The sequence below is a fragment of the Rattus rattus genome, chromosome 15 (assembly GCF_011064425.1).
Source record: "Rattus rattus isolate New Zealand chromosome 15, Rrattus_CSIRO_v1, whole genome shotgun sequence".
NCBI lineage: Eukaryota > Metazoa > Chordata > Mammalia > Rodentia > Muridae > Rattus > Rattus rattus.
This window is the reverse complement of record NC_046168.1, coordinates 32,999,447-33,026,445: the sequence shown is the minus strand read 5'-3', so window position 1 is coordinate 33,026,445 and position 26,999 is coordinate 32,999,447. Positions and strand designations below refer to the sequence as shown.

The following is a 26,999-nucleotide window of genomic DNA, read 5'->3' as shown; positions in this document are numbered from 1 at the left end:
ATGCACAAGAATTACTACCAAAGCTCTTAGTCTTTGCAATGATCCCATAAGGGAGTCCCTCCCTCCCTCTTCCTTTATCCCTCTCTCCTTTCTTTTTCCTTCCTTCCTTCTAGCCTTCCTTTAATTTTTAAATTATGCTTATGGGTGTATGTGTACACATGTCCCAGCTCATGAGTGGAGGTCACTGGTTCGTCCTGTCAGGAAATATCTTTACCCTTCGAGCCATCTTGCCCACGGTGTAGTCTTGTCTGGTCTGAGACCAGGCAGGGTCAGGACACCTTGCCTTGGTGTTTTGAAGCTCTGTTTTACAGAAGAAGGAATGGAGAAGTTGGGCAACTTGCTCTCCTCACACAGAAGATAGATGGAGGCATTAGGAAGTGGCACAGTAGTAGCCCCAAGTTCTAGGCTGACCCAGTGGCTCTTACAAAATTCCCTCAGTGTTTAAACTAGAGGAACTCTCAATTTTCCAAAGCCACTTCATGGCCTAGAAGACAACTGCAATCTATGTGCTCTTTCAGAGGAAGACAACGCTTCCCTAGGCTCCTTCCAAGAAGCTGCCTGTGGCTCTCTCTACAAGAGGTATCAACCTCCTAGACTGACTGTAAACACTTGCAAGCTTGGAGCTGCCCCTCCTTTTTCTTCTCCCTGCAATGCATGCTCCCAGACATGATCTGTTGATGAGTGGCAGGAAGGAAGCTGGAGGGCTGCACAGTGGTAGACAAACCCTTTGGTCCTAATTCTCTGCATATTTGCAGCATAGCTGAATAGAGAGGTCATATTTCTGAATAGAAACTTTTTTTGGTTACTACCCTCTCCTGAAATCAAGGACGGTGTCTATCTATAACTTAGCAAATCTCTCAAAAACTCATTTTTCTGTTTTCTTTATTTTTTTCTTTTCCCCTGCCTGGTCTTTAAAAAAAAGGAAAGAAAAGGAAGGATGGAAAAGAAAGAAAGAAAGAAAGAAAGAAAGAGTGAGCAAGAAAAGGAAAAAAATGGCAAATGCTATTCAAAAGGGAGGAAGGGCTCTGAGGGACACAAGTTTAGGACAATCCAGATCCCAGGATTCATTGTACCTATGCTCTCAGCTGTTCCCACATCCAAGGAGACCTCAGGTCTAGCCCAACCCATGGAGCAGAAAGTACCTTTTCTTTCTAAAGCTTTATTTTCTCCTTCTTCAGAGGCTGGGTTAAAGGGCAAGGCTACACAAGGAGGGTGTTTGGGAAGTAAACTATTTGGAAGGAGTAGGAAAATGGGTGTCTGTAAGTTCACACCCCAGTGTAAGGTGACAGACTTTTGGAAATGAGTCCAGCATTTGCTAGAGTAGACTGAGGGAGCAGCAGAGCTGAGGTCCTACCTATCAGGACCCGGGGACCTCAGACATAATTCTTACCCTCTCAGCCCTTTCCATTTTGAAGCAGCAAAACCTAAGTTATCTGACCAGCCCAACTGGCACCCCCTTCCCCCTTGATTTCATCCTTTGAGAGGGAAATGATGGCTTTGGCTGACACACAGCCCTGGGCTTCACGTAGCCATGCCAGCTGTAATTAATAATGATTATAAACACTGTGTTTGACCAAACTAGCCTTTGAGAGTCTACACCCTTCCTGGGTTCAGTCCAGGGACACATGTCTATCATATCTGCCAGGGGTTCAGTTCTGCTCATGACCCCCAGGAGATACGGGGTGGTTCTGATCCTAAAATGAACCATGGAAAAGGTAGACTGGTATGACTTGGTTTTGCCTTTATTAGTTATTGTGGGGGTGGGGAGGAAGGTAGGACAAGGCTACAAGCACTTGTAATTTTCAATGCTCTACAGGCCTGAGGCTTGGGGGATCACGAGCTCCAGGCCAGCCTGTCATATATAATAGAAGGCTTTGTCTTAAAGGAAAGAAGGGTGGGGGTGCAAATTTAAACGGCACTTTGGGTTTGTTTTATTGACCTTGGTTCTTCTGCAAGCCAGGCAGAATGTTTGGGTACCACAGCTTTTGCATCAGGGTTAGGGTTAGTTCCAATGCCCGAACATCCCCAGGCCAGGAGACTCAGAGACAATGCCTCAGTTGCAGTCACAGGTCGCAATGGACCTTTGAGGTAGTGATCTCAGGGTGTCTGAAGCAAGCAGGCTGCGGAGGGAGGCCGGCGCCGGCATGGAATTTCTTTATCGGGATTCGAGAGCTAAGCCAGCTTCTCGGCTTCTTTAAGGGATCCCAGAGAGACACCTTTCGATCTTTTGTCAGACATCTTGGCCCTTAATAGCTAAATTTATTTGGTTTAAAGCGGTGATGGGAGACGTGGTGAGGGAAGATCTTTCGTCGGTCATTGGGTGGCCCAGATAACAAGCTTTAAGAGAGAGGACAGAAGAAAGTAAAAAGGTTAATGGCTGAGGGTGGGCCGCAGGCGCCCAGCGTGGGGCTTTTAAGGCGACCCTTCCTGGGCCACCCCCTTATCGCCGCTGCGACTTACCGCCGCGTAAGAAGTACATTAAGTCACGTAAACAGCGCGCGGACAGGGATGCCACCTCAGTGACCTTAGCCCACCTCTGCGCTGAGCTGGTGGCTGCCGGCCGGGGTCACCAGAGGCTGCAAGCGCGCGGGGCCAGGGTCGGGTCCCGCGTGTGGCTCTATTCCCGCCGCCGGGGACCAGTGCATTAGCCCTGAAGCCCGAGGCCGGGCAAAAAGAGAACCAACACTGAGAATTGGGGCGACCTTCGCTCTTCCGCCATCACCTGATCCTGTCTGGAGCGGCTTTGTTTGTTTATAGGAAAAGAAGAATAAAACGGAGGAAGGGAAGGGAAGAAGTGGGGTAAAAAGAAAGGAAAAAGGACGACGCACCACGAAGGGAGAGAGAAAGTGGAGGGAAAAGGCAAACACAAGTCAAGCGAGTAGCCTGGTAGATGGCTGGCGTTCCGAGTGGGGTAGGACACACTGTCCACACCCTTCTACTGGACTGGGACATTGGGGAAAATCAGGGAGTCAAGGTGACCCGTATCGTTGGGTGAAAAGAGTCCCTAAGACAGTAAGAAATGTGGTACAATCGACGAGGCTTTATAAATGTGTTATCTTATTTTTTTTTTTTGGTGGTGCGTGAGAATCGAACCTACATCCTTGAACATTAAGCAATTCACCGGTAAGTTATAGCCTTAGCGTAATATTTTAAAATCTAAAGTTCAAACTATGTAACACAGACATTGTATGTGTATATATCTACACCCCTCCCCCACTTTCGAACCGACATTGGAGCAGAGAGAAGCTTCGTGAAATGACAGGTAATGAGAGCTTGAGTTTGCAAGGCCAAAGTTGTATAGCGACAGGCATCCAGGCCCAGGTCTGTGGTCCCCCAGGAAGCCGCGCGCCATCGAGTCCCCTAACACCCCTTCCGTTTCAGCCTCAGAGCCCCCGCCCCCTGCCCTATTGGCTGCTGTGATGGGCTAAATTTGAAAGGCTAGTGGTGGTGTGGCCCGGACCAAATAAATGAGCGTAGGGGGAAAGGCCGTCCCCTCTTGCAGGCATAGGAAGAAGATTCTGTTCAGAGGGTCTGCTTCTTGGGTCTAAATGGTTCTGAGCGAAACGATTCCGTTCAAGACTAGCAAAGTCGGGTAGGGGAAGACAGGAGGGAACAAGAGAAAAAGAGTTGAAAAGAAAGAGAAACAAAACGAAACAAATACACCAAGGAAGAAACTTCTAGAAGCTATCTCGGGCGTGATAGGGACCATCGCTATCTTGGGGCTCCCCCTAGTTTGGTGTGCCTCCCTTCCCTCGGCTCCCCGGATTCTGCCGGCTTCCACTTCCCCGGAGCGGCCAGCCCGAGGCCGGTGGGGGAGGGCTTTGCACTGTGCCTTTGCTGCTGGGCTGGGGTGTCGCCGCCAGAGTCCACGAGTCGGAAAAAAGCAAACCAGAGTCTGCAGGCAGCCTAGATTTTTGTCTTGGTCAACCGGACAGGTTAAATAGTTTTATTTTTACATTAACTGAGATGAAAAAAAATATTTGTCTAACGTACTCTTCTTTCGGAAAGTCAGCCTTTAAACATTTTAAAAAGGTGAATGTTGTGGCCCTGAAAAGAAAAGCAATGATCTATCGTTTTTTTCTTGTGGTTGGCGGCACTACTAAAATGATTGGGAATGTGGAGGATAAAATTATGGGTCCCTTCCCGAGCCGCTAGAGCCCGAATGTTGACGTATCTGTCAATAGGGGTCGAGCCCCTCACCTCACTTCCAGAGGCCAGGGCCACCGGTGTTCTCTAGTCTCTGGTGCCTAGCGGCGAGAAGGCAGATTAGTAGGGGTTTGCTATTGTCCCAGGAAATTTACGCAGGATAACCTCCCCCCGAACTTAAAAAAAAAAAATGCCATCAACGAAACTACAGGACAGGAACCAGGCTCGCGCCTGAGCTCGATCTCGCTTAGCCTTGAAGGCCGTTCACAGCCAAGACGCCAAATTTAGTTAGCCAAGTCATTTATTATTTTATTAGCAAATACGAACTGTAAAAATTGCTTTTAAGAGCAAACTGGAGACGTTATTTCTTAACAATTGGACTCAAATGAAAAACGATGCCGAAGCTTTAATGAATTGCTTACAAATGAACTTCGCTTAAAAATTTACCGGACTTAATGAACTTACCGGACAACCCCAAAGCAAGCCTCTGGAAGCCATGGTGGGAATTGGGCCGGCCCGTGCCAGTCTCTTGTGGTAGTAACTTTCGATCGAACACGGGTTAAAATTTAAAGCCTTCGAATCCTGCTCCAGTTGCCAGCCTCTCCATTCCAGAGTTTTCTACTTTCAGCCTTTCCGAAGTCACACTGAAGCCACAGTGACTAGGGGAGGCATAAAAAGAACATGGTAAACGGTAAACGTGACGCAGTTAGGCAAGAACGGTTTATAGACCACGGTAGCAGGTTTAAAATTCAGAAGTGTTTGGCCGCGATTTACGAAGAAGAATGAAAACGGGAGAATTCTTGCTAACTTCCTGGATTCGGAGGCCCCCTCCCCCTCCTCAGTAAGTCCTTTCCTTTCCCTTCTCCCTCAGCGCACAGGTACAGTTCAAGGAAAGATCCCCCTTCTCAACGAGGTCTCTCGAAATCATGTTTTAAGGCGTGCCTATGTATTCATGTTTCAATCTGCTTGGACCCCTCTCCTTTCTCCAATTGGAAAAACAATAAAAATAAAAATATCAAACAAAACTAAAACAACAACAACAAAAGAGAGTTCAAATGTTTTCAGAAAGATCTATAGAAAACACTTACTTTAATTTACGTGGGGTGTGCGTGTAAAAATCCACTCCCATAAGAATGTTTCTCCTGTTCAATTCCCTTCCCTCAGCCTTCCAGTGTCCAGCTTGTCGGAAGAAATCCTTCTTGTGGGCCCGAAGGAATAAGACGTACACCACTGCGGCTGCCTGGGACAAGCAGTGCGCCACTCGCTGCTGACAGATCCGCACTGATAACCCCGCCAGTGTTCATTTCCAGTCCTTGGCCCGCTAAGAACCGTATCAGTTTGTACACAGTTGTGATAACCATTTGGAGGGAGCGACTAAGGGGTGTGTGTGAGATTGGGGGTGGAGAAATGGTTATTTCTTTCTGGGTCCAGAGAAGGTACCCCGCTCCTACTCAGCGCGTTATCTTGGATTGACCTAAAGTCCAGAGAAAGCTCAGAGTGAACGCGACAACCAAACTAGCGTCCTTGGACACCGCAGTGTTTTTCATTCATGATGGTCCCCAGCACCTCATAGATTCAACCTTTCCGTACACCACAACCAAAAGGTTAGCTGGGGAATGTCGTCCCGAACTCTACAAAACCTCCCAGGAATTTATTCTGTAATTTTAAGAGCGGGGCGAGGTAGGGAGTACAAAGGGACACCTTTCCCAGATCGTAGCCTAGATCCCAAACGACCCTCAGGACCTGAGCGTCCCGAAATAGGGTCGGGAAAGTTTAAGGTCGGTTACAAGCCAGGGGGGGTGGGGGGACGTTTAATTTGGAAGGAGGAGCTGGGAGGGCCAGTTGGGCATTTACTCCCAGCCCCCCCCACCGCTGACTTTGGGGGCGCCCTGACCTAGGAGGTGGCGAGCCCTTCCCTTTGCGGCGGCGGTCAGTGCGGGTCTATGAAGATCCAGCTTCTGCCAAGCCAAGTTTCCCTCCCCCTTCTGCCCCGGGTGTGACTCGTGTGTGTGTGTGTGTGTGTGTGTGTGTGTGTGTGTGTGTGTGTGTGTGTGTGTGTGTGTGTGTGTGCTTGCTTGCTTGCTTGCTTGCTTGTGTGCGTGTGTGTAACTGGGGACCCGAGGATGTGTTCCAGCGCTGGATGAATATGGGTCGCTGGCCAGGTCAGGCGTGCTGCTGCCCCTTCCCTAGCTGGGCGCCCCCGGGGCGGACTCGCCCTGACTCTGAGGACAGGGCTAGGAGCTCAGCCCACGCCCGCAGGCTGCCTAGCTCTTATTGTCCGCTAGGGCAGCACTCCCCTCCCCCTGGCCGTCCCCTCCCCACCCGCTTTTTTCTCCTCCCCTGGATCCCTCCTCCTTCTCTTCACCTCCGCACCCAGCAGCTTGTAGAGAGCAGTTCCGACCCACAGCCTGGCACCCTTCGGCGAGCGCTGTTTGTTTAGGGCTCGGTGAGTCCAATCAGGAGCGCAGGCTGCAGTTTTCCGGCAGAGCAGTAAGAGGCGCCTCCTCTCTCCCTTTTATTCACCAGCAGCGACGAGCAGACCCTGGACTCTCGGTCTCCCGCCGGCGCCCTCCGACTCTCTCCGCGTCCCGGAGCACCCTCGGCCGCGGCCGTTCTTCACACACGTCGTTCGCCCGAGGTTCGGCTGCTTCCTTCTTTGTTTACTCCTTCCTCTCCCTTCCAACTCTACGGGCCTCCAGCTCTGTGGCCTTTCCTGGGCTGTGATCGGTTCCGAGGGTGTCCCCTCCTTCGCTCTAGAGGATTGCAGGGACTCCGAGGTTCCTGGGATACTCCGGACCAGCCTCCCCCCTCCGTCCCCCCCCTCCCGTGCTTATCTGCCCGCAGCTTATCTCTGAGTTATCACAGCGCCAAGGGGCGGGAGCCTGTAGTCCAGTGGGCAGAGAAACTTCTTTCTTGCTACCTTGCCCGGGTCTGTGTGTTAATTTTAGTGTGGTTATCTCCGATGAGCCTAAGCGATTTGGAAAAGCAGCCCAGTGGAGGCCTGCCTGGCTCCCCACCCCCTCCAAGTCTCCCTGTCATTCTTCCTGCTCTCCCCTTTGGGGTGGCCTCGGCTCTGGGGCGGTCTCACTCCCCTCCCCTCCTGCGTTTCCCCCTCCTTTTCTCTGTTCTCTGCTCCACCCTACTATGTCCAATTCCTGCACGATCTGGCCTTTTCCCCGCTGGGGTTGACCATGGGGGTGGGCCGGGGGGGGGTGGCCCTGCCGGCCTGAGTGAGCGCGCTGGTGGTTGTGAGGCAGTCTGTGTTTAAGGTGTACAGTTGGCCTGGACGTGGTTGGACGTGAGGTTTTGCCGAGTGGGTTTCCAGCACTGTTTCCTAGGTCCTTATGACTTTCCTGGCATCCCACTTTCTCTGGGCTGGGTAACTTTTTCTGGAGCTCGCGTTGGATCTGGTCAGCAGGTCCGGGAAGCTCCGAGAAAAAGCGGCGGTTTCGTTTTCGGGGACAGGTTGTCTTTTCTAGCTATTTTACACGCGGAACTCTCTCAGTGAGGCATCCCAAGAAAGGGGCGCCTACAAGGAGGCGGGGTGAGACAGCCTTGACACACATTAAATTCTTTCGTATCGTCGGCTCAGAGTTAGCCAATCTGAGACAGAAGGAAAATCTCGGCCGGTTTCGAGGTCACTCTTGGGATCTGGCGCGCTTTGCAGAGAGGATGGATGCTATGGAGGGGTGGGATAGGAGGGCTCGGGGACACGTGTCCTGGGTGACGGAGAGGCACCCTAGTTGTCCAGAATACCTTGGCTGCTGCACAAATTTCAATTACTGTTTTCTAACCCATCGAGCACGGGGCAGAAGTAGGATATTTAAGGAATGCCCTAAACTAGGAGAGGGTTGGATGAGGGAGTGAAGCATGTTTGTAGACAGTAAGTAAGTCCACTTTTTCTGTCTTCCCGTCTTGTTCCTCAATCCCACCCTAGGAACCAAAAGTCAGGTTGGAGCAGCGCCGGACAGTGGATGGCCTTGACTGACGGCGGCTGGTGCCTGCCGAAGCGTTTCGGGGCTGCTGCTGCGGACGCCGGCGACTCTGGGCCCTTTCCAGCGCGGGAGCCCTCCTCGCCGCTCTCCCCCATCTCGTCCTCTTCCTCCTCCTGCTCCCGGGGTGGGGATCGTGGTCCCTGCGGCGCCAGCAACTGCAGGACGCCGCAGCTCGACACTGAGGCGGTGGCGGGACCTCCGGGCCGCTCGCTCTTGCTCAGCCCCTACACTTCCCATCCCTTCGCCGCTGCTCACGGAGCCGCGGCGCCCGGGGTCGCTGGCCCCGGGAGCGCCCTGTCGACTTGGGAGGACCTGTTGCTCTTCACTGACCTCGATCAGGCCGCGACCGCCAGCAAGCTGCTGTGGTCCAGCCGGGGCGCCAAGCTGAGTCCCTTCGCGGCCGAGCAGCCGGAGGAAATGTACCAGACGCTCGCCGCTCTGTCCAGCCAGGGCCCGCCGCTTACGACGGCGCGCCCGGCGGCTTCGTACACTCCGCAGCTGCGGCGGCCGCGGCGGCCGCGGCAGCCAGCTCCCCGGTCTACGTGCCCACCACACGCGTGGGCTCCATGCTGCCCGGCCTGCCCTACCTGCAGGGGGCGGGCAGCGGGCCCAGCAATCACGCGGGCGGCGCGGGCGCCCACCCGGGCTGGCCCCAGGCCTCGGCCGACAGCCCCCCGTATGGCGGGGGTGGTGCAGCGGGCGGCGGCGCGGCCGGACCCGGAGGTGCGGGATCAGCCACAGCCCACGCCTCTGCACGCTTCCCCTACTCGCCCAGCCCGCCCATGGCCAACGGCGCAGCGCGGGACCCCGGGGGCTACGTGGCTGCGGGCGGCGGGGGCGCGGGCAGCGTGAGTGGCGGTGGCGGCAGCCTGGCGGCCATGGGTGGCCGGGAGCACCAGTACAGCTCGCTGTCTGCAGCGAGGCCGCTGAACGGGACGTACCACCATCACCACCATCACCACCCGACCTACTCGCCCTACATGGGCGCTCCGCTGACTCCTGCCTGGCCAGCGGGACCCTTCGAAACGCCGGTGCTCCACAGTTTACAGAGCCGCGCGGGAGCTCCACTCCCGGTGCCACGAGGCCCCAGCGCAGGTAAGGATCAGATCACGCCGCAGTGTGGGGGCGCGCGCCGGGGACACTGGAACAGTGTGGAACAGCTATTTACTAGAGGCCCGATGGGGCCAGCAAAGGTTTCTTAGAAAGTCTTAGTGGCAGATTCAAAAGTTAGCAGTGATGCTGTGGGAAATACTCTTGTCCAGGAAAGAGGGTGAACGCACATCTGTGACCTCAGAACCATGGGGAGGGGATGCGCGTGGTGTGGGAGAGGGAGGGCGGGGGGCGCTTGGTGAGTAGTTAAGAACCCGGGAATTGAGAAAACGGGCATTTCAGTTTGAGAGATCTCCGCTTGTATCCATCCTGGTTTGTGTGAGTGGTGAGTGAGATTCCAGGACTGGGTGCATTTGGAATGCTGGGCACTTGATTAGGTAGACACGTGGACATCTTCAGCTTTGTCTAATTCAGCCTGCTAAGTTAAGCAGCTCGGTCCCTTTTAAATAGGACACTCTAATCTCTGAGACCCAGGCATCTACAAGCATCGCTGTAACCCCAAGCACTGGGTGCAAAGGGAACATGGTCATCTGTAACATCTGTGGTGGATAGGCCTTCAGGCTTGGCATCTGCTGTGTGGGATTCAGGGATATGGCTCCTACTTGGCCAGGCCTGGACCTTCAGAATTTAGCTCAGGAAGTTACCCTCATATTCTCTGTGCCAGAGGCTATTGAAGTGTAGAGTGAGAAAACACTTCAGCTTCCTTGGAAAGATCTTATTTTGGAAAGTAGCTCTGTCTGCTATTAGCAGAGGAAGGTATGGTCAGGGCATGGTTTCTTTCCCTAGCCATCCTGTTTTGAGCCTTGGGTTCATCCATAAGTCTTTCCTTCTCAGGATTTCAGCCATTTGACAACCGATCCTATTAGGAAAAAAGGTAGCTGTCTATTTGAGGGCAGTAGTTAGTCTCGAATGGAGGCACAGTTGTCCAAACTGTCCTTCCCATGAATGAATCCTTCCTTGTGCCTCATTCTGAGAGCTCCTCCACTCCTTAGGGACGGCCTTTCCTGGCCCCTGACCTGTTACACTAAATGGGAATGTTGTTCAGGTGGATTTAGAAAACCCACTGGCTTAAAGTGAAGAACCCGATTTGGTCATCTCCTCACTAATAACACAGAGAGATCCAGAGACCTGGTGAAGAAACCAGTTTTCCCAGAGGCTCTGAGGCGTTCCCCTCCCTTCTGCGCCTTTCCTGTCAGACTCGAGGACCCTGTTCTGATAGCTTGGGACTTGATAGACTGTCACCCTTCCTACCACATAAGTAAAGACCTTGTTTGGCTGACAAGGGTAAAGACTGAGAGACTAAAAATCTTCAAAGGATGAGAAAGGGTGGCTGGACTGGGAAGCTTGTGTTGTGATGTGAGTAGGAAAACCCAGAGTTTATGGAGCTTGCTGTTTGAGCCCACCCCAGTTCTGCCTGTTTCCTGACATACCTTTGACTTCCCTCTAAATTCTTTTTTTCTCTAGCCTGGAACCATCTCTCTCATTTGACTGAGAAGATAGCTTGTGCAGAAACAATTCCATCTTTAGACATTGCCAGGACTAGGATTGCTTGAGAAATGCTGTCATAGGCACCACAGGAGATTCTTTTTTGGCTTTGAACTTAGTCTATATTTTCCTTGATTTCCCCCCCTCCCACCCCCTCCCTTTTGGGCATTGCAAAGTTGGAAAAATCTGTAGACTCAAGCAGATCTTTTTAAAGTGGGTTTGGAGTGACAGGATTTAGGAATATCCAGATTTTGCAGTCTGCTAAGAATCAACTAAGGCAGGGATTGGCCAAGAGTGTAGGCCAGCGTTTGATCACACAGCCGTACCTGTTTCTTTACTGGGATTGTTTTTCCTCCCTCATCTCTGCCAGTATCTTCCTGTTTCCCTTGCTGACCTTGAATGTGCAGCCATCTTCCTGGCTCCACAATTATATTAAGAATGATTATTATTTAAAACTGCGTTTAGAGGTGACCCTCTAAGTGGTTTGAGCCAACACCAAAGCTAAAGCTTGAGTGCTGTGCTTAATCAGCCTGCACAGTAAGAAGCCTGTCTTCCACCCTTTCCCTGTCTGGAGGGTGGATTTGAAGTTGTTCACACTGAGATGAGCCTGGGTCTGCGTAGTCCCTGAGCCTTTGGTCTTCCTTAGCTCCCACAGAGCAGAGCTCCCTTTAGGGAGCCACACCTGACTGGAGTCTCTCACTTCCCAGGAGCACCCCGAGGGACCATTTAGAACTGAGGTGCCAACCTCCTGGCACAACCAGATTTTATAATTAAAGTATTTTTCTTTGTCATTTTAGAATTATTGCTGTCTGGCTCTTCTTGCTGGGAGAGAGAAAAGGAACTAAAGAATTTTTATTTAATTAAAAAAAAAAAGCTTCTAGAATTTCAAATTTTGCCTCTGGGACTCCAGAGGACTGTGTTCTACCTGGGGGCATTCACACAGTCTTCTTCGGGGAGTCTTTTCATTGTTCCTAGCCTGAAGGAGGCCAGACCTATGGCCAGGGTTTCCAGGGAATGCCCCACTCTGGTAGAGGAGCTCTCTGATAGGTAACATTTTAAAGTCAACAACAAAGGCAAAAGCCTTGTTTAACTTCAGTGTCCTTGAAGTCCTGAGTATTTTACTGATTCCTGTGGTCAATAGTGGCTTTTAGGGCAGAGAAGAATAAATCTTTGTGATGTGTTGTAAGTTCCAGTGTCCCCAGGATAACTTTGAACTCACTTGTGTGGGATGTTAGTTAGTTTCCTTTCAAGGCATAACTCTAGAAATGAAGGGCACTTTATTTTTGGTACGGTAAAAATTAATGATAAAAGCATTTTAATGCTAAAACCATATTTAAATATATATATTTTTTTACCAGATTACTGTCAACACAAACTCAGAACATGGGGGTTGAGGGGTGGTGCTGTCTGCTGGCAGAGTTTTCTTCAAATAAAATGCTAAAGTGTAAAGTTAAAAGTGACTCAAGTATTTGTTTCTTGAAGAATGTCAAATTAGAACATTCAAACTCTTTGTATCAGAAAGGGGTCTCATTTTACAAAGTGTGTATGTGATACATTTAATCTCAGTTTAGAAAATCGATGTTCTTTTATATTTAACCTCCTTGCAGAGAAGCAGCAAATGCTGTCACTTTTGTTAATTAAGATTATTTTTTGGATTTGTTTTTAATTAAGCTTTAGGTTCATTTCAAATCCCAAAAGCTAACCGCATGATCCGAAAGATGGGAACAAACATTTAAAATAGATTTTAGATAGAAATCGAAATATTTCAGTGTTAGATCCTCATGACATGAAGAATAAAATGTAGTCTCCATGCTTAGTAGTGTGCCTTTCCCTTCCCTGAGAAAATCCTTTTCTTATTTATTATTAATCGTTGTAAATGCTAAGAATAGCATCTTTTTCCACGTGGAAGAGGTTTATTGAGATGACGGAGACAAGGGACAGGCAAGAGAGGGAGAAGAGAAAAAGAAGAGAGAAGAGAGAAAAAAAGAAGAAAAAAGAGAAGAGAGAAAGAGAAGAGAGAAAGAAGAGAGAAAGAGAAGAGAGAAAGAGAGCCAGTATTTCCAATATGGTTTGCCTTTTTTTAATTGACGAAAAGGCATGCAAGAAGGAAATGTTATGAGCACAGAAAATACTTTAAAAATTTCTTGATAACAAGGAATGGGCAGCAAATCCTGGTTATTTGGAGGCAGCGATCAGTGAGTATTATGCAGTAACCTTTCGTTTGGCAAGTTGCATTTTATAATTATGACGGGCCTCGGTTGTAAAAACCTTTTAGACAGCACAGGGACCAGAGGAGCGTAAGGGGAACAGAGTTGATCATCCCCCACCTCCCAGATTGTTAGGACCTCCGACTTCCCTGGGGTTTCTACTAAGCCCCTGGGGGACACTGGAGTGTGGGACAGTGGGGATCTAGGATCTAGGGCAACCAAGACTATGGGTAGAAGCCTTGGAGAGCCTGGGGGTGGGCCTCCAACTTCTGATCTCCCGACTGGACATTCCAGTGTGGTGTGCGTGGGGCTGTCGACCTCACAGGCCTCTCTCTGGTCCTTGCTTTCCTCACAGACCTGTTGGAGGACCTGTCGGAGAGCCGCGAGTGCGTGAACTGTGGCTCCATCCAGACGCCACTGTGGAGACGAGATGGCACCGGTCATTACCTGTGCAACGCATGCGGTCTCTACAGTAAGATGAACGGCCTCAGCAGGCCCCTCATCAAGCCACAGAAGCGCGTGGTAAGTGTCGCCTAAGAGTGCGGACTCGGAGCACTCTCCCTCACCCCCCCCCGTTCCCCCTACAAAACAAAAACAAAACAAAACAACAACAACAACAAAACTTCCTCTAGTGCACACGTCGGAATCCCACGGAGAACCAACCAAAAAAAAAAAAAAAAAGTTCCCTTTCCACACCACCTAGATTCGACCAGTGCTCTGCTCCTGAACTGCTCCGCTCTGTGCTGCCTCTCAGTTTTTTAAGCACGCGCATATATATTTTATCTTAAAGAGATATTCTTGGCTAGTATACAAAATGGAAACCCCAAAATTTGGGCTTGCAGGTAACATCTGCAAAGCAAAAGTAGGCAAAGGAAAAGTAGGCTTTGAAGATCCAGGTTTAGCTCCCTATTCCTCTGCCTTTTAAATTGCCCTGACTGTGGTGAAGATTTATTTACTCAAACATTGGTTACTTTGAAATCTGGCTGTTGCAGATAGGCACAGAACTTGAGAAGGTAGAGTCTTCACAAATTGTGAATGTCACTAATTCAAGCGTTTACCATCTTTTAAATAAGTGTGAGGTATTCTTATTTTTTTCTCCCATGATTAAGCTAATACATTTGTTAGGGCATATAAAGCTAGAAATGAAAGAAGTGGGGGGCAAGTTTTCATGAATTGCACCTTAAGGCTAACATTTGTCTAGCCCCAACTAATAGTATTCTAAATGTCATTTAAAGTAAATGCTTTGCAATTAGATGCCAGACATCTTAAGGACCCAGGTAATTTATTTAATTGTTATTCTCTAATTAGCAGAACAAACGCTATACATGTTGTTTGTGTTAAATAGATTAGAGTGAAATTGCATCACAGTGTAAGCCTGACACCTTAAGGAGAGGCAATTAGTTTTATGATTGTTTTGTTTTTAATGCATTTAAAATAAAGTAGCTGAGGTTAATTTGAGTGGAATGTGCTTTAAGCTTGTTACAAACGTTTTTTAGAGTTTTCTTTAAAGGGTATCCTTGAATTCAGGATGCAATTGACTCAAGGGCTTTTGAGATCCTCATGTATTTTATTAAAAAGAAAGTAGTCAGAAAATATTCCAAGGGAGTTCTCCCTTTCATCGATCAGAGAAGCAAGGACAACTAAATGTTACTTTCCAGAGGGACAGCCAGACTCACACAGCGTCCAAGCTGAGCTCCGAAAGGAAACTTCCCTTTTCAAAACTGAGCAGAAACTTGGTGTGCATGTGGCTGTTTTTAGGTTCTTGTCGAATTACACATTTGATTAACTGAAAACCATATTACGAAGTTCCATTTATTTCATCATGTACTAGTAAAAAATAACTGTCACGCATAAGAAAACCAACGTAAACGTTTGTAAATCCATTAGTTTTCTCTCTGTGTGGCAGGTGTCTCGGCAGTAACCAAGGTCAGCCAATACGCTTGTGAATGAGTTATAAATGATACCAATTGCAGGCGTGTGCTATCAATTGGGGCTCTTTGTGGGCTTATGGTTTTGGTGAATCTGGCTTAGTTCTCAGAAACAGAATATTGAACCCCAGTTTGTTTAGCCAGTAGAACAGAACAATCACTGTGAATTTGAACTTGTATTACGTTGCAAAATAAGACATTTATGGTGTAACTTGAATTCCTTGTCAGTGAGGAACAGAACTGAGATCGCTTGTTACAAGGAACTTTTATAACCTGCTCACCTTTACACATGTTTATAGAGACTGCCTTCACTTATAAACCGCAGTTGACAGTCATAAAGCTCTTTGTTATAATGGCAAATTCTGATAACAATTTTGCTCCACATTGGCTCCAAATTCCACTGGAAACTGTCATAAATGGCTCATTTATAAAACGGATCATTTTGTCCGTCCTTCACTAATTTCACGTTTATGGACAGAAAGGAGTGCTCACCTGGAAACTTAATTCCCCTGAGTCCCAAAGAGGGGGAAGAGAAAAGAAACCTACACTATGTAAGGTTTGATAATATTTTTTTTTGTTTTAGCAAAGCAATTTCTCAAGTAGTTCTATTTGCCAAGTATGTGCATTTTCACCAGAGCCTGAGAATTATTAGCCCCAAGTTCTTAGAAACGGTACAGGACTGAAGGGCTCGTGGCTGTGTCCTTGTTTTTATAACTTGATTATAAAGGATGCTAACCTAATAATAGAACAGGTGTGAGCTATAAGTGAAAAAGTCTGTTTAATCATTTATATTTGTCTACAAGGAAAGAACTTGGAATATAAATGTCCAATATATATGACTAACATATCTTTTCCAATTATTTATAATTTTTCTATAGCCTTTGGAGCTTTGATATATATATATGTAGTATCTGACCATAGCACTTGTTTTTAATAATTTTAAACAACTTGTTTGATAAATCTAAATATAAATCACATTTTGTCTTCCTGGGAGACGATTATATTGTTTTCAACATCCTCCTTTTCTGTAGAGATTTGGAGGAAATTTATTCTTTTAGGAATGTTAGGATCATAAGGGCAGCATTAGATGTGGCTTGCCCTGGTGATGCCGGTTAACTCAGTTAACTATTTATATGAAAAATAGTTGGGACAGTAGTGTGTCAACATCACCATGTGCAAGGCAGTGTATTAAAAGAATGTTAGCAAATGCGCTGGAATCTTTTGTAAAACAGAGTATTTTCTTTATTCAGGTCCTGACCTTCTTTCCCTCATCTCCCCCCACCCCTCTCATTTTTCCTAGATAGGGTTTTTCTGTGTAGCCCAGGCTAGCCTAGAACTTGGATCCACTTGCCTCTGCCTCCTTAGTACTGGGGTTAAAGGCTCACCATGCCAGACTCTCACTCATCTTTTTGTGTTTTCTGGGTGATTTTTTTTTCCTACATGTGCGTGAAAAATAGATGTGGTTATGTCTAATTCCTAGATTCCTGGTTTTCATTGTGCTTCAGGATTCAGGCTGCCTGGTGGTTGGTTGTATGTATTCTTGTTAATGTTCTAGAATTTAGCTCTGTTTGGGGCAACTTGAAGAATCTAATTCCCCAACAGCAATGTGTGGAAACCTGACTTCTTGGAGGAGCAGCCACTATGGCACAGGCTGTGATAGCTTAGCACAGTCAGTGAACGATTGCTTCCAGATTATTGTAGAACACGCAGCAGCCGGCTGTGGGAGAAAATTTTACCTGCGGGATTAAGCACACCAAGCAGTCCTTAAGGTTTCTAGTCCAGGAAGGTCTGCCTAATTTGACAGATTTTTTTTTCCCCTGACAGGACATTTTATGTATAATTAGCAGGAAAAGTGTTTTTTGAAGATAGAAACTTGATGTACATATAAAGTCATTAAAATGTGTAAAGGTTGCCTTTCTGTACTTACTGTGTTTTTTTGTGTGTGCTTTTTTTTTAGCCTTCATCACGACGGCTTGGACTGTCCTGTGCCAACTGTCACACCACAACCACTACCTTATGGCGTAGAAACGCTGAGGGTGAGCCCGTGTGCAATGCTTGCGGGCTTTATATGAAACTCCATGGGGTATGCCTCTTATTCTGTTTATTATGAATACGTAGTTACTACCTGAATTGTAGAATTTCGATTATAAGTCAGAATCAGCAAATGAAAAGGACGGTATAAAAGTGAATGTGTGTGTACACATGACCCATGGTGAATCCAAGCTGCTCTTTAACTGTAATGTGATCTCGTCAGTTCAGCCACTAAGCAGCCAGGGAATAAAACCCACTACCAACTAATCTGACACTAACATTCTTTGTAAAACATCTCGATTTTAGAAATGTAAAAATGAGCTAAGTGTGGCCGTGTGTGCCTTTAATCTAACACAGCCAGGGCTGTACAGAGAAACCCTGCACACAGAGAAAAAGAAAGGAAAATGTAAAAATCTAAAGTGTATACTTCAAAAATTGATAGCAAAATAATGTTTACAGTAAATCTTAAGTTTTAAGAAACTTGGCAAAGGCATTTGTCTGAGGAATTGTATTTGATAGCTTCTGTTAGAGTGTGTACTTCATCAAAGGGTTGCAAAGCTTATTGTAAACTTCAATATTTGTTTGTCTGCTCTAGACAAGGTCTCATTCTGTAGCCTAGGCTGACCTCTAATTCACAGCCCAGGGTGCAACAGCCCACCTGCCTTAGCCTTCTGAGCGCTAAGACTTTCCTCACGAGCCACTGGTTAACAATGATCAGTCTTTTACGGTAAATAACCTGTGTTGTAGGGAGAAGGTATTTGATGTCTTTTAAATAAGGATATTAAAGTAAAGATTCATACAAGAAATATCTGGTCTATAATTGTTTGTTATTTCAGATAATAAACAAAGCTGAAAATATTAAATTGTCCACGATTAAATTAATTTTTTTCCTGAAAGAATCTATTTGTTGGAGAAAGGGGAAATCTTTATATACATTTACAATCAATCAATATATATATTAATAAATATCAATACACACATGTGGATGAAAATTTTTGCCAAAAGTCTTTGATTAGTTTAAAGCATTGTAGCCCAATAGTGTTCCCCTAGCACACCTGAATCTTTAATACTGAAAAGAAAATTACTTATTTTCTGGGGTACGTAAGCGTTCTGCAAGCTGCATTCCCAGGTACTTAAAATGAGGGCTTTCGGTGCTAAAATCATCTTTTACTTCAGTATAATATTTACATGTAAGACCAATGTGGGCTCTTTTTTTTTAGGTGCCTCGACCACTTGCTATGAAAAAAGAAGGAATTCAAACCAGGAAACGAAAACCTAAAAATATAAATAAGTCGAAAGCTTGCTCCGGTAAGTATGATAAATGCCATTTTATCTGTGAAGTGTTTTCTGGCTTTGGCAGTGGGGGTCGTTGGATTCACAGCTCATCTCTTGCAGGTAACAGCTCTGTTCCTATGACTCCAACTTCCTCCTCCTCTAATTCAGATGACTGCACCAAAAATACTTCTCCTCCCACACAGTCGACGGCCTCAGGGGTGAGTGTGAAAGCAGTCGGTGACTGCCGAGGGAACTGTTCTGCACCGACTTATCTTACATTCTATCTTATCAGCAGTATCATAATCTCAACCAATAATTTAGTGAACTGGTACCTAAGAATCTTTATTTTTTCAGGGGAAATTATATTTGAATGTCAACAAAATGTCAACTTAAGTACTTTACAAACCTCTTAATTAAGGTCCAGCTTTTTTAGTGTTAGTTTAGCCCAAAGAAAAGGAAGAAGTGTTAAAGCCTCATGGTGATCACGGTTACTTTTTCTCCTTTCTCTCTCTCCCTCCCTCCCTCCCTTTCTTCCTTGCTTGCTTGTTTGCTTGTGAGAGTCACTGTGTATTTCTAACCTAGATTAGTAAAATGACTAGGTGCCTATCAACCTGAGATTTACTTTCATGGATCCAGTCAAGGCAAGGTCCTCTGTCTGCAGTTGCTCCTACTGCTCTTGCTGGGAGACCTGCTGCTTCCGGGGGTCATTAATTCCAAAGGGTCATTTCAGCAATGATAAGCAATACCAGTACCAGTGACTGTGGTGCTGTGACAGGAACCCACTCTAGTGTCTGTCCAGGGCACCTGGCTTCCCTCAGCTTCAGCTCTGTGGCTCCACAGAGGGCCTTTCAGGTACACCCGCAGCCCTCGGGGAGGACTCTATAACGGAGTACAGCCCAGATTCTTCCCTTTCTGCTAGGGTTGGCTGTATAGTTTGGCCTTGGATTGCTTAAGGTACTTTAAAATGCTGCAGATTTCTAAGTTCCATCCTGGAGTTTTTTTGTCAAAATTTCTGGGTGTGGGGCCTGGAAACTTGTGTTTCCATACAATAGCCACCGGCAAAACTGAAAGTACTACACTAGAGGTATCTGGAAGCTTCCATAGGCTCTCTGTCTGTCTTGGTCCTACCTCAGTCACAAATCCAAACAAACATACTAAGAACAGTATTCCATATTTGAGAAGATTTGATGTTTCTTTGTAGACCAAATTCCTTTAATGAAAGTAGATTGAAATAATTAAACATTTTATATATGTATGAAACTGTCAAAGAATTGAAAACATTGTAACCAGTATATAATGCATTTCTATAAATAGTGTTGAATGGACACAATGAAAGAATAATGTAGCAAAAAGTTTTACATTTTTTTGAGACAGGGTCTTTTGGACCTGTCTGACGTAGAACTCTGTGTAGACAGACCAAATTTCCTCAAAGAGGTTCATTTGCCTCTCTCTGCCTCTGCCTCTGGGATTAAAGGCGTGTGCTCAGTCTTCCAGCTGGTTCTGTTTGTTGCAAATGTTAGGTTAAGGAGCTTTTATAAGTGTGTGTGTGTGTGTGTGTGTGTGTGTGTGTGTGTGTGTGTGTGTGTGTGTGTGCGCGCGAGCACGCGCACGTGTGCGTGTGCGTGTGCGTGTGTGTGTGATATATTTGTGGGATATTCGTGTGCCCATTATGTCTGTATGCCACATATACTTGTAGACATAGGGGACAGATTTGCGGAGTCAGACAGCCAGTACTTGTACCTGTTTACCCATTCCTGGTTCTCTGTGCTCATTACTTAGAGTGTTGAATGCACCTGCATTTGTCTGAAGTGGTAAAATGGTTTTGTTACTTGTTGGGAAATAAAAGATCAAGAATTGGTTCCTCCTACTCTTTGGTCCTCAGATTGTGTAGGTAAATGGGGCAAAATGATGCTTTTTTTTTTTTTTTTTTTTTTTTCTGGTGTATCAAGGAGCAGCCAGGTTTGGAACCACTGTCTGTGTCTTGTCTATGGTTAGCCCTAAGTTACTGTTGGGGGAAGGTAGTGTCTAGTTCCTGTGGCTGAAACTTAGTTTAAACGTTATGTCATAGGCTTCCTGTGTTTGCTTGAGGAGTGGTGCTATTGTGAAGGCAGTCAGATTTGCTCTTGTGGTTTCGTGATGTAAAAATTAAAAATTTCTCTTAATAAATCCAGTCTGTTAGAAAAAGACTGAAAAAAACTGGAAGAGGAACCTAATCTGACTGGATGAGGGTCCTGTGAGCTGTGGGCTGGTTCTCTAGGCTTGCTTTGTTTGTGGCCTGTTCCCTTCAGAGGAAGACCAGCCTCCTTCTGACACCAGGAGGCAGAGCCTTAAGAATTGTTAGCAGGGACTCCTCCAGAGAGGCCCTTTTATAAGGCTGCAGACGTCAAGGTCCTAGCTGTGAAATCTCCATGGGACCTGGAGAGCCTGTGGCAGCTGGTGTGAGCTGCAGCTTCCTCAGGCAGCTGGGGTAGAGCTGGGTGACATTGCCTCCCATCTGCCCTGGATGGAGTTGCTTCTTCACTCTACTTCTTACCAACCTCCTACAGAGAATACCAGGTTGCCACAGAGATGCTTTCCCTGCATGGCAACCGTACCATTGGTGTCTTTGTAAGCTGCTCCTGACTTGCTGTGAGGAACTAGTCCACCTTTGGATATTGTCCCACATGAAGAGTAATTGCAGGTAGCGTGTCCCTTCTCTAGATTGTTGCCAAGGAGGGTCCTTCCATGCCTCTTTGGCCCTTAGCACTTTCTAGTGCTTGTATCTGGCTGCGCTGAAGTTCTGTGGTTCTGTGGTGTGGTTGGTGTGGCGACTTCATGGGTGTGGAGAGAACCGTTCATGCATGAAGTCTGTGAGCAGCTGGCAGAAAGAAGCACTTTTAAAAAGGTGGAAATCTCAAAAAAAAAAAAAAAAAAGGTGGAAATCTCAGGCACAGATGGTGCGGCTGGAGCTACGCGGCCCTCTGACGAGAGATGACGGGGAAACATGTCTGCCTTCCCTTGGTGGAAATCGAACACTGTTCCACACACAGGGTGCAGTAGCCCCCATGTTGTCCTTCTCTCTTTGGGAGCCAGTGATGGCATTTCTAGCTGGCTCCTTGCCTGTGGATTCACGGGCACCAGCTTCTTGGGTTCTCTTGGCCAAAGGACACTGGAGGGAAGCTGTCTTGACTACTGCTGTAGCCTGAGCCAGGCCCCGGGTCCCTTCTCAGCAGCAATGGGGTATGGGAAGGAGTCCTCTCTCTCGTTTAAGTTAACTTATCGTATATTTATGTTGTATATGTGCATACGCCATGGTGATGTGTGGTGGTCAGAGCACAACTTTGGGAAGACGCTTCTCTTCACTATGTTCCAGAGATTGCAATGGGAAGTCAGACTGGTGTAACAAGCAGTTTTCCAGTGGGCCATCTTAATGCAATCCTTTACTTTTTTCCTCTTCTTGTTTCGTAGTCCTAGGAGGTGAGTCCACATCCTTGTGGATGCTAGGCAAGTGCTATACATTGAGTGATATTCTCAACCTCTTTAAAACATGGTCAGTAAATTTATTTATTTATTTATTTATTTATATTGAAGGCAAGGGCCTCACTGTGTAGTCCTGGCTTGCCTGTGACTCACTGTGTAGACCGGTTGGCCTTGAACTCACAGATCTATCTGCCTTTGCCTCCCAAGTGCTAGGATTAAAGGTGTTTGCCACCATGTGCGCGGCCTTTAGCGTGTAGTTAAATTTTGGCCTTTAACTAAGTTGCTAGGTTACCTTGATCTCTATGTGCACCCTGGCAAGCTTCCTGAATGCCAGCCACCCACCATTCCTGGCTACACCAGATCTTCTGTAGGAGCTGGAGCCTGGAGTCTCACTTCTGCTCCATTGCACTGGTTATTCCTCGCTTTATGTATCGGCTCTCCTTGTGCTTCATGAGCCCTTTGTCTGGGAGAGTAAGGAAGACTTCTGGAGAGTCATCCAGTCAGAACCTGGTGTGACTCAGTTTCTCCTTGTGGGAAGCCGTGCTGGTATGCGGTTTACAGACTGAAGGGAGAAAGGCAGGCAGTATTTTCCCGCCTGATGTTGGGGAGACTCTGTACTATGCAGCATTGATAAAAGAATGCATGTTAATGCTTGTTCTTACTTCCAAATATGCTAACAAGTCTGTCTTACTACGGCTACAGTTTTTATTTGTAAGGTTACTGAGAAACACTAAACTGGCCCAATTGACAGAATTTGGTGTTTATTCTTCATGGCATATAAAAATACTAAAATCTGCTGGATGTGGTGGTACTAGCTTTTAATCTCGGCATTCAGTTGGTCTCTGAGTTCAAGGCCACTCTACATAGAGAGTTCCAGGTCTGCTGGGGCTACAGACTGAGACTGTATCTTTAAGAAAAACTTTATTTTGGGTGTGCGCTGGGCATAGGGCTGCACACACCTGCAGAGACAGGTGGATCTCTGTGAATTCGAGGTCAGCCTGGTCTACAAAGCTAGTTATTCCAGGATAGCCAGGGCTACACAGAGAAACCCTGTCTCAGAAAACCTCACCAAGCAACCAAGCAACCAAAACAAAACAAATAACAACAACAACAACAACAACAACAACAAAACCCAAATATTTTTGAATTCCAGGTGTTGAGCAATATATAAACCTTTTGTTTTTGTTATTTACGAGTGAAATGTTAATGTGTACAATTTCCATCGTTGTTAGATAGATATCTGGTCAGTAGTCTTTCCCCCTTGACTTAAAAGGCTAACACGTGTGTGTGTGTGTGTGTGTGTGTGTGTGTGTGTGTGTGTTTGTGTGTGCGCGTGCACTTGTGACACTCACCTGCTTAGAGTGGTAACCTAGACCTGTAATCTCAGAACTCCAAAAACTGAGGCAGGAGAATCTCCAGGTTGATGCCAGCTTGGGCTATGTACAGAGAATTAATGCGCGAATATAAAGAATCACTGGACATATTTTGCCTAAAAATAGTATCAGCCATTACTTAAAAACGAGATTGATTGAGATTATATCAGTCATCATTAAACACTGCACTTGGCATCGGTAAATATCTACTTCGCTTCTGCTTCGCTGGGTGTTGAGGAAGGAGTCAGGAGGTGTAGGAGGCCCCTTTTACGGGGTGTGGGGGGGGAGAACACGGTCTCCCATTTCTCCCATCTGGCACTGTCCACAGTACGAGGTGCTGGGGAGTGGCAGGCACGCACATACATGGTCTTTCTCTGCAAGTCAGACCTGAAAGTACCAGGATAAGCAAAGCAGTAGAGGGGTTAAGGGGGGCTTTCAGCTCTGTCACAGTTGGAAAGGACCTGTGGAGAACAGAACCCCGGAGTAACTGGTAACATTTAGTTTTAAAAATATTTCATGTGTGTGGATGGCTGTTTTGCCTCTGTGTGCCTGCTGCGTATGTTTGTGCCTGGTGCTCAAGGAGGCCTGGGGGTCAGAAGGAGCAGAAGGTGGGATTCTCTGGAGGTGCAGTTATATAAGTTCACCACAAGGGTGCTGGGAATCTTGGGTTCTCTGGGACAGCAGACAGTGTCCTTGAACGCCGAGCCATCTCTTCAGCCCCTAGTCTTTTAAGTCTCATGTAGCTCAGCCTCTGTAAGCAGTGGGGACCCCGAACTCCTAATTCCTCGCCCGGGAGTTACTAGCAAATGCTGGGATTACAGGCATCTGTTCCTTTGTCTAAATAGTTGCCTGTTTTTCTCATAAAAATTAGTCACTTGAGATTTTTGCATAATGTATTTTGCAAAGTACGTATACCCTCCTTCAATTGGGTAGGTTTGAAGAGACAAACGGGGATAGAGAGCCGACGGGATTGGTTCTTTAGTAAAAGTGATCACAGCCTACCCTGATGGATAGATTTGAATTCAGTCCCAGGGCACAGGTGGTGAAAGTAAGAGACAATTTCCCCAAAGTTGCCCTGACTTCCACACTAATAAACCGTCATTCACATGCCACCACTCCCGATCAATAAAGTAATTAAGAATTAAAAACAAAATGTAGATAGAAGTATCCAGGAAGGAGGAGTAGCAATCCATGGTACCAAAGGGCGAGTGTTTGAATTTGGTGTGACTACAAGGCAGAGAGATTGGATGTTTGGAAGACAGAGGGAGGAATGGGCTTTTCTTTTTATATATATATATATATATATATATATATATATATATATATATATATATATATTAAAGCCATGTCAAGTCATCAGTAATGAGAGCCCAAACTATGTTCTTTTGTAAATAAGGAACTTTAGCTAACCCTGGCTTCCACGACCAGTGTGCTTTCTGTCTGCCTGTTGGACTCTGACAATTACCATATTTCTGATTGGGAGTATTTTGCTAATTGAGCAATGCCAGCACGCCCCTGCTTGCCCGGCATGTCTCCTTCTCTCTTCTGGAATCCCACGATGTGCACTGAACTCACACCTTACACAGTGGTTTCTCAGCCTCGGACTTGAGGGTGGGGAGGGTGGGGGGCTGCTCTGCTGCACCTCCTACCAGAGACAGGGGTTCTGCTGTGTCGGGAAACAGGTTTCCTTACTTGTGTTTCTTGTTGACGACGCACCAAGAGGCAGAAGGGTGTGAATCCCATGTCTGGGTCTCAGTGGTCTCAACCCTGCTTGGATCAGTTTCAGAAGTTTAATAGGTGTTGTGTTTTGTCTCTCTGTAGACACTGGCTGCCCTCCTAGCTGTAGGCACCCCTCCCTGAGCTTTGTGGTGATTTGAAAGAGTTAGCATGTACCCTTAAGTGCTTGCCCTCAGCGGCAGTGACTTAGGGATAGACTAAAATAAGCTTTGTGAAACCTTCAGACGACAGTGTAGATACCTGGGAAGGCCAACATTTGAGGTTCTTTTCATAGACAATATAAAAAAAATGTTTATGTTTTGTGACTGAGTATTTTGCCTGCATGTATGCGTGTGCCTGGTGCCTGCAGAAATCAGGCCTTGGGTGCCCCTGACCTGCAGTCAGTCATAGATGGTTGTGAGCTGCCTGCCATGTAGGTGCTGAGAATTAAATCCCAGTTCTCTGCAAGGGCAACAAGTGCTCTTACCCACAGCCGGCTCGGTGGAGAGATGGATGGTCCACATCTCTCCAGGCTAGGGTGTTGTTTGCAGTTTTTGTGACATGGTTTGACTAGTCCAGGCTGGAATCAAACTTCTCTGAGACTGGCCTTGAACTTCTGATCCTGCTGTCTGTTTTTGCCCCCCAGGTGCTAGGATTCTGCATGGACATTTGTAACCTGTGGTGAAATTAGAAAGCATTGTTTTCATTCATTCCTTAGCTCGGGCTTTACCTCTCACCCAAGTTCTTTTGTTTTTGGCTTTGTTTATTTTGAGACTTCTGGCTGCCCTGGAACTCACTCTGTAGACCAGGCTGGCCTCAAACTTAGAGATCTGCCTGCCTCTGAGTGCTTGGGTTACCAGTGTGACAATTTTTATGGGAAGGTTTTTCTCTACTGTGCTGGAATCAGTTTGGGTTTACCAAGATGTTATTGCTAGTCACAGACAGTAGTTCCTTTAGGAACTGGAAGGCACATCGGTGACAGATTTAGCCTGCACCAGTCGTGGATTGCTTTTGCTGGCCCTGGGGCAGAAAGCTACCACTTCTCCCACTCTCTTGCCCCTGTGGTGCTAGAGACCATACTCAGGGCCTGGAGGATGCTCTGCAAATACTTACAACCTGAGCTACAACCCCGGGTCTGCTCTTGTTAAAAAATTGTTTTATTTATGTATACATAAATATGTTGGGAGCGTATTACACATACATATGTGTGTGCTCCAGAGCTACAGGTGGTTCTGAGCCAGTCATAGGTGCTGGGAACGGGGAACCAAACTAGATGGTGGAAAAGCAGGACGCGCTCATAGCCACTGAGCCATCTCTCTAGCTTGTCTTCTCTCTGTCCACCTCTCAGTCTGTCCATCCATCCATCCATCCATCCATCCATCCATCCATCCATCCACCTACCTATCTAGAATGGGGTTTTCCTATGATGGTCCAGCTGGCCTTGAGCCTGGGTGCAGATGATTCTCCTGTTTCAGTGCCCTGCCCCCATCCCTGGGGCTGGGAAATAGCATGGCATCATCACCATTTGAATGTTCTGCATGCACCTCACAGAGCACTGAAAGCTAAACCATTATATCAGTTAATCTTGTTCTTAGTTTTTAAAAAAGAATTGTTCTATGTATATGAGAGCTTTGCTTGCATGTAAGCGAATATATATGTATGTATGCATGTATGTATGTGCTGGTCTGAAAGTCACAGGAATTTTCTGACCTTAGCTTCCTTAGTATTGGGATTTCAGGCTTGAACCACTCTCCCGGGCTTGGACCCCTGCTGTTTCTACTGGGAAGTACTTCAGCTATTTTTGGCTTTTTATGTATATGAGTGTTTTGCCTACATGTGTGTCTGTTTACATGTATGCCTGGTACTCAGACGGCATCCAACCGCCAGAACTGAGTGCTTGTGAACCACCACATGTGTGGGAATAAAACCTGAGTGTTCTGCAAAAGCAACAAATGCTCTTAATTAATAAGCTCTCTCTGCAGCCCCAGCCTTGTTATCAGCTGCCTTCTCACTTGTGAGTTAGTGGCACAGGGGCAAGAGCTTAATTTCCTCCAAGTATCTTTTATGTGCTAGGTACTTTTACTCATCCACCCGAATGGGTCACAAACATGCGGAAGAGGCCCAAGTTCTTGTGGCAAGTTTAATGGTCAAGGCTTTGATTTGGGACCAGGTCTGGCTTGGACAATCAGTGTTACTACTACTACAGCATACAACACTGATTTCTTTAGACAGAAGAAATAATGTTTTGTTACATTTGACCAGTCTCAGTGCATA

The 26,999-nt window shown here is 46.7% G+C and overlaps 1 protein-coding gene and 1 long non-coding RNA gene across 2 annotated transcripts in view; one reads left to right on the top strand and one right to left on the bottom strand.

Annotated features, from left to right (window-relative positions):
* Nucleotides 1-1,726: 1,726 nt before the first annotated feature.
* On the bottom strand, nt 1,727-5,846 carry LOC116884572. Its single transcript, XR_004385881.1, has 3 exons — nt 5,235-5,846; nt 4,612-4,805; nt 1,727-2,337 (listed from the first exon to the last, which is right to left on the bottom strand). It is a non-coding gene; the product is annotated as an uncharacterized LOC116884572 (long non-coding RNA).
* Nucleotides 5,847-6,672: 826 nt separating this feature from the next.
* The window catches only part of Gata6 (GATA binding protein 6), a 32,338-nt gene continuing 12,011 nt past the window's right edge, over nt 6,673-26,999 (top strand). Inside the window, 7 exon segments of the mRNA XM_032885715.1 lie at nt 6,673-6,784; nt 8,084-8,595; nt 8,598-9,236; nt 13,299-13,465; nt 16,829-16,954; nt 18,123-18,210; nt 18,298-18,395. Of these exon segments, the coding sequence (XP_032741606.1) occupies nt 8,121-8,595; nt 8,598-9,236; nt 13,299-13,465; nt 16,829-16,954; nt 18,123-18,210; nt 18,298-18,395 (1,593 nt within the window). The 5' untranslated portion in view covers nt 6,673-6,784; nt 8,084-8,120.